We start from the raw sequence: 7,500 nt of genomic DNA on the forward strand, positions 1-7,500 counted from the left end.
CATAACGCGGTTGCGCTGTTGACCTTGCACTAGAAAATATTTCCAAACGCACTCCTCGGTGATGCAGCAACCTTTGAAAGAGGAAAAAAAATGGTCCCCACAACCATGTTTGGTTTGTTTTGGACTATGCTTTTTATACCTAAACCGCATATCGATGCTATGGCTGCGCGGCATCTGAGGAGGAGCATAGCTCGACTTAATTTGCATTGGTGATGATGATGACCAGGTGGAAGAAGTTGCAAAACGCATCATCCGGATTATAAAATCTTTTAAACCAGTCCATGGGATGCAAACCATGGAACCAGCCCGCAGCATCAGAGGCTGAGAGTGAGAAGTGTGAATGGACAGCAAATTCAAAATTTATGATAATCTACGCCAAACGCGTGCCCCATTGGAGAGAGAGAGACAGAGGAGGCATTATAGGAGACGCTTAATGGTTGCTGATTTTCTAAATGTAACGTGATGTAGTACCGTAGGAGTTGACATCATCGTTCGCGAATTCTTTTTCGCACGCTCATGTATGCATCACACGCATATTATAAGCGGAAATGAGCACGCTCGCTATATGCTCTGTAGCACTATCTTTACTTGACAAATCAACCAACGAACAGACCAGTAACTTGATCCTTCCTCTGCTGCGATTTTGAATTGGCAATCGAAAACCGATAGTAACCAATATTAACTTGACTAATAACGATATCATTAAGTATGACAATACTCACTCATACATCTTATGCGTCATCGATCGAAACGAACCGTTCGCCGTCCGTCTGACTCTTTTTCTTGAATGATCCGTTCTGATCGAAAGCTAAACCACGCACGCTCCACGATGTTTTCGCAGATGTTTTGTTTGCTGCTGGCGAACCATTACCAACTCAATGTCCTTCCACCATTTACCCCTGGATTGGTGTAGATCCGCCTGAGCAGGGTGACAGTCGAGAGTCGAGAGTGTTCATTTTCATTGATGTGAAGCAGAGCAGAAGGACAGAAGAAGAGTTTGGTAGCAGGCGTTGATGTGAGCTGTCGATGAAATGACGCCTACTCTAATTTACTAACCCGAGACACGAGCATTGATGCCTAGGATGCCCAATATGGTGCCGCTTTATCAACTGAAATATGGACATTTTGAGAAATAACCATTTACAGCATCTTGCACGTCCATGTCTCTCGCGCGAAGAAAGGGAGTGAAAGAGTAATGCTTAAAATTGTCCATGTTGAATCATAAACCAACATAAATCATAAAAAATAAAATATTAATCCATTGCTCCATGATGAGTAGTAAAAGCAGCATAACGAATAGATGCTATAAAAATGTCGAAAATAGTAAATAATCTGACGATTATGACCAATGCTTATGTTCACTCGTGTGAGAATCAAAGGTATCGTCTAGTCTCACAACATACATTCAGCATACCCCAAACCCGTTTGTTAACACAAATTTATGAGTAACAGATCTCCTATTTGATAAGGATCGTCTCTTGGACCAGATGTTCCGAAACAGTCCAAGCCTCGTAACAACGTGTCCATTTCACACGCGCATTCTAATGTAAAACATAAAACTCAACGCGGCTGCGAATTCAAATTCAACCCGGATAGTCATCAAAACGGAACCTACATTCGGTTAAAGATCCCTCGAACAGCGGTTGAAGCACACATTTACGTTAAGCCGATTACGAGCTAAATTGACTACCGGCACCACACAATTCGTCATCAGCCTACCGATGATCATGAGCGCAGGACCGGCGCCACAGACGGTACCGGCTTGAGGTGTGAATAACTTAACTTCTCACTGCTCGCTCGCTCTCTCTCCCTACCGGAGCAACCGATCCGGGTGTCGCTGGGCGCAGGCATGCATCATCAGCCAGCCAGCCACCCAGCCAGCCAGAGATAGCCACTTGCCTTGATGCCCGGCCCAGGGTGCGGCCAATCGGTCGCAAACGATCAAACCTTGAGCGTCTCGACCAATCGGTGGATCGGTTCATAAATTAGGCGATCGATCGGTGTGCTCCAAATGCCACAACCACAAAGTGTCCTAAGCTGATCAGGCTGGGCCAGACGATGATGATGATGATGATGACGGTGATGATGAATTCTCAAAGCAAATCACAAATTTGCGATCTTATCAGCAGCTAGGCTCTAGAAGTTGGTTCGAGTTCAAGTTCTGCGAGATCTCTGACTCCACACCGTGAACGGTGAGTTGTTGTGGCACCTCGAAGCCTCCTGCAAGTACTGCAGACGATGTGAACAGTGCTGCTGTACACTCCGTGGCCAATGATGAGCAAGCAGCAGCAGCAGCAACAGTGAGCGTCTCCGGTCCAGTCCGGGAGGGCAACGAGGGAGGGATGACGTCGCGATCGGCGTTGACCTTTTCCTCCCTCGGCGCGTAAGGGTCTCCACGCGGTGCCAACAGCGGTGTACCGCGGTCGCCGATGCTCCGAAGCATAATAATCACGGAGAGGGAGCTTAGCGTCCCAAAACGCCCCACCCTGGGAACGGGGAGGGGGAAGACGCTTGCGTCATTAGACTGTCCGAGGGCGCCTCTCTCTCTCTCTCTCTCTGGCAGTGTGACACATACACGCTGGCTGGCTTCGGGTTCGCTCGCATCACTTTCGCTCTCGACGGAGCAAGAAGGCTCTCTCGCGGCCCGCCCCCCTAGGGGGGGATGCTGGCTCAGCAACGACACCAAGCAAGAAAATCATTGTCTCCCCACCCCTTTTGCGGTTCAGGCTAAGGCTCGCTTGATGATCAGACCCCCCAGCCTTGCCACTGCCCCGTACCTCCATCGCAAGGTGCTGCACTTGCGCGCATACTAATCTCGCGCTCGGCTCTCGGCTCAGGCTCGGAAAGGAAGACGCTCATGACGCCCGGCGTCACCAACGTCACCACCTCCCTTCTCGCCCGGATGCTGGAAGCGGATGGACCGGCGTGGGGCTTGCTAGGTACCACCCAAAAATACAATCCGAGACCGATATATAAATAAACCGTGCCGTACCGAGATGGTCGCTCAGTCGTGTCGTGAACCCCTGCGCCGGGTGCTTAGTTTTTTTTCTCTCTGTTCCGTCGGACGGAGCCCAGCCTGGAGACGACCAGCCAGGATCGTCTCGTGGGAACGTGACAAGTGGTTGCATCTCGTCGATGGTTTGGCAGCAACAACTGTGTTAGCAAAAGGATACAAAAGGACACAAGGACTCGAAGGCTCGGTAGAAAGTGGCAGTGGAAAGTGGATTCGAGTGCAGTTTGAAAGTGAAACCGGACCTTCCAATACTCGGTTGCTCGGTGACTGCCCTTAGCGGCTTCCGCCAAGATGGTGAGCGTTCTTCTTCTACAATCTATTTGGGACTATCAATGTGTGTTTATTGGTGATTGTGGCTGTGTTTGTGTGCTGAAAGGAAGCAGGATATAGCATTCCTATCCAGAGGGAACACACCACGCGTGTGTCTGAATCGTGACTTTGCAACACACGTGTCTCGCGGATCGAAACGGATCTTCTCGACGCGACGGATCATAATGTCATTTTAATGTGCCGCATTATTAATTGATTGGTGCCTTGTGGCCGTGTTGGTAGGCCGTCAGATAGGAATAGATATGGTTAGGAATGAAAGCTTGGTGCCAACTCAACCATTACCTGCGTTAGCTTGAGCCACAAACCAAGTTTTCGGGAGTTACGCTACTGCCCTGTTACCCTTTACACCGCAGAGCCATCTCATCTGAGAATCTCATATTTTTGCCCATTTTGTTTAACCTTCCACCTACCCTGGAGCGGCACGGCCGCGGCCTGGCCGCTAATGAAAGTGTTTCTTAAAACGGGACACAAAGAAAGAAGAGTGACGCTGGCTGACGGCGCCATCCAGCATCTTCCCGCAGCTTCTGTGTAACCTTTTCGGTCGCTCGGGGTTCATTAGTTTTCCCGTTCTTTTTTTTATTATTGCCTTCCGCGGGCTCAGTCAGCTCGATCCTGTCGACATCCAAGCCCCCTTTTGCTCGTGTTGACCATGCCGTTGCACTTACTGTTGGTTATGCAATTTGCAACGCCCTCATCGCGGTGGTTCGCACCGACCGGTCTTCGGGTAGGTCGGATGCATACACACGCCGCTAGCACACACGTTTTTGCGCACTGGTAGCTTTTTTTTGTGCGTATTTTTTCGATTATTTGGCGAGACAATCGTGGTCCCGATCGTGGTGTAACCCGCTGCTGGTGGTCTGACAAAGAGTTAACATTCCTTCGCGAACGTTGTGTGGCCACGGCCGGATAGATAGTCGAGTGTGCTGGATACGGAATTCCCAAACGCCTGACCGTTCTTTGACATTTCAATCAGTGGGTCAACAGTCCGAAAGCTAGCACGAGAAAGAGACGTCTTAGGGCGGCAGCAGCAGGGCAGTGGGATTGTATGATTTCTACTTTTTACTTCGCTCAGCCACCTGGATCTGTCTTGGGAATCCCAAGATAGCTGAAGGCGGCACATCGTACGGCAATTTGGAGAATGATCTTTAGCGAAACCGAAAGATGGTGAGCATTCACTCCAACCGTTCCGAAAGGATGGGTGCTTTAATAATGCGCGCGTATCGCTTGGCACCGGTTGCGCCACCTGGCCTGGCCTGGCCTGGAGCGGATATGTAGAACTGCGTGTGATGTCATAACCGCATACCACACACACCGGGTACGAACGTGCGCCCCGATGAATGAGTGATGGATTGGGATGTGATGGATGGATTGGAGGATGCTTGCTGCTAGTGATGCTGGTGGTGCCGTGATTTATGCGCCTTATGCTTGTTTGTCTCTTCGCTTGTCGTCTGTTACGAAGTGCTGGGATACATGTTTGGCGAGTTTTTTTCGGGGTAAGAGGCCATCGACACGATGATTGCGGCTCGTTGATGGCATGCGGAGTTATTTTAAGAACGTTTGCCAAAAATAGTAAGAGACAAACTGTATTCGATGATATGAGTTTGGATACGAGTAGCGAGCAAATATTGTTTCAGATAGGGGTGACCATGAGTTCTGGCTGATTGGAATCAATCAGCTTGATGTGTCTCTGAAGAATCGTGAGCCTCCAATCAACGTGAGAGGCATAAAATTGGCGTCCGGTTGTTAATCAGTTGGTGTAGAACAAACCAAAACCTTCTAACATTTGTTGCCAACAAAACTGTCAATTTTAGATCCCGTTGGATGACTAACGAAAAGAGTTCCTCCTTCAAGACTTCAAGCGAGGAGCTCGTGCTAGCATTCACTCAAAACTGTGCCAAATGCGCGCAGCAGTTGACACTTGCAAGACGCATCACTCGTTAGCTTAACCCTCTTTGTGACCCATGGTAGTACGTGCCACGTTCAGCCACCGCAAGCCACTGACGCTAAATGATGCACCCTAACCTTCACCATGCCCACACACCAACCGTCGAACCAGCAACCAGCGTGGCTCTGGCGTCTGACAGAATAATAACATTTATTACCCCGTTCGGGCACATCACTTTAAATCACTTACACCGCACCCGCTCTCGCACCAGAAGCCACGCTTTCATCCGCGACGATAGACGTGGCCGTCTGTTTGCCGGCGTCTTCTGCAAAGTGCGAAATGAAGCCCATCGGAAGCGATCGGTGGGCGTTTCTAAAGACTCACCCTCTCGCTGACGTTCCTTCGTGATCGTGTCCAACAGAAGACCGACGAAGACCACTGGCCGGCCGTCCGGCTGGTCGGGTTCTTGCGCCAGAGCGAACGGAAAGATCGGCTTCACTTTTGGCTTTTGGTCGACATTCTATCGATTGCCCCGTGGTGCAATTTTCCTCGAGACCTTCGGTACACACCAGACACCAACCGGGGAACCGAACACCGCAAACTAACCATAAACGGTGCCCTCCCCCATCCCGTTGGTCCGTGATTAATGATTCGCTGAAAAGTTCAATTCGATTCCCGCATGCGCCCAAACACGCTGGCACGCTCGGCGAGTCTCAATTGTCACCGCGGAAGGTTTTGCAACTGCCAGATGCCCAATCCCGAAGAGGTCTTCAGCACCGGTGTGTTCCTGTTGCACCTTCCCATGCCACTATAGTGCAAGCTGGATGACACAAGCGAATCGAAATCGACCAAAGTGAACAGCAGAAATCACATCGATGATGCAAACGTTGGGTGATAATTGAAAATGTTAACCCATTTATGAGGCAAACACAGGGATTTCTTCTGGGATGATTGTAGCCGGGGATGGCCCACTAACTTCGAGATATCGAGCGGAGCTGCACTTTCGCTTCTCGTTTAGTCGTGATCCATAAAACCAATCGCTGTCCAATGGTGCAAACAGGCTGCCAAGGAAAGAGAACGGCCAGCGATCTTTCATAAATAGAGGAAACATTCTGGCAGATGATCGAGGCCCCTGTTGCTTCACTTGCTGTTTGCAAAGTTCATGCTCAACCTTCCTCCTTGCCATCACCACTGGCCTCATGACCTGCAGCACTCTGTGCCATCGTTTTGTCGCGCTATCGTGAATCGCTGTCCTTCGAGACATTGACGATCGGGGCACACACATTGATTACTTAAGAGCTCGAAGCTTCGACACCGAACGCATCGCATCATGAGCAACCAACCGCCTGGCGCTATTGAAATTCCCTAAATCATATAAAGTCCCCAAAAGGGACACCCTGTTTTGGAGGGCGCCGACGAAATGTCGTCCTCCTTTGTAGGCAGCTTCTTCTCAGCTTTTATTGCACCCGTTTGGCCGACAGAGTGTTTATTACGTGGTGGCCTTAGTCGGTGTGAACAGGAACACGAGTAACGACCGTGCATTCGGTGAAGAAATGTCCACAACCGTTTTGTTAAATCGATCTGAAACGACACATAAATCGTGTTTTGATTATCATACTCTGCGTTTCGTTAGCCATTTTGTGGTGATGGTGCATATGGTGCAACTGTTGTTAGCAGGCCGGTCTGTTAAATATGTTAAGGTCAATTTGAAACGATTCCGAACGATTCGACGCACTCCAAACGCCAAACGCCGGCATATTTTGCCTATTTCAAGGTTAACTCATAAATGCAAATTTAGCAATGGATTACGACATAATTTTGGGCCGGACGCGCCAAATACTCTAAACCGGTGCGTCTGGGCTGAATATTTGCATCTCTTTTCATTTTTTTTTTTTATGGGGAGCATCAAGCACCACTTCTGCAAAGCAAAAACAACGGTGGTTTTTGTGGGGATGAGATTCCTGAATATTTAAATACTACCGTTACCGATGGACGAAGGTGAAGCTGAGTTACGAGCAAGAGGACCGGGGTGCATCCGAGAAAACGCATGCCGCCACAAGGTTGAGAGCGAGCGAACGAGCGACTTGACCTTCGGGGCTCGATTTCGATAAGATTGCTTGTGTGTTCCAATTAGGCGGCGGTGCGTCGTGAAATCAGCAAAGTCACGTGTCGAGGTGCAGATTGTTTTATTTTTGGAAATCGCTCACCGCAATGCAGCTTTAAACTTTAACATTTAAACCGATAAGTGTTATGTAAGCGAGAGACGGATAAA

General features: G+C 49.3%; 1 protein-coding gene across 1 annotated transcript in view; it reads left to right on the forward strand.

Annotated features, from left to right (window-relative positions):
• The first annotated feature begins 3,017 nt into the window (after positions 1–3,017).
• Positions 3,018–7,500, forward strand: part of LOC126574662 (basic proline-rich protein-like) — a 10,744-nt gene continuing 6,261 nt past the window's right edge. The window contains exon 1 of the mRNA XM_050234987.1: positions 3,018–3,307. Coding sequence (XP_050090944.1) covers positions 3,305–3,307 — 3 coding nt within the window. The 5' untranslated portion in view covers positions 3,018–3,304. The remainder of the gene's footprint in view (positions 3,308–7,500) is intronic.

The sequence above is a fragment of the Anopheles aquasalis genome, chromosome 3 (genome assembly GCF_943734665.1).
Source record: "Anopheles aquasalis chromosome 3, idAnoAquaMG_Q_19, whole genome shotgun sequence".
In the NCBI taxonomy this organism is placed as follows: Eukaryota; Metazoa; Arthropoda; class Insecta; order Diptera; family Culicidae; genus Anopheles; species Anopheles aquasalis.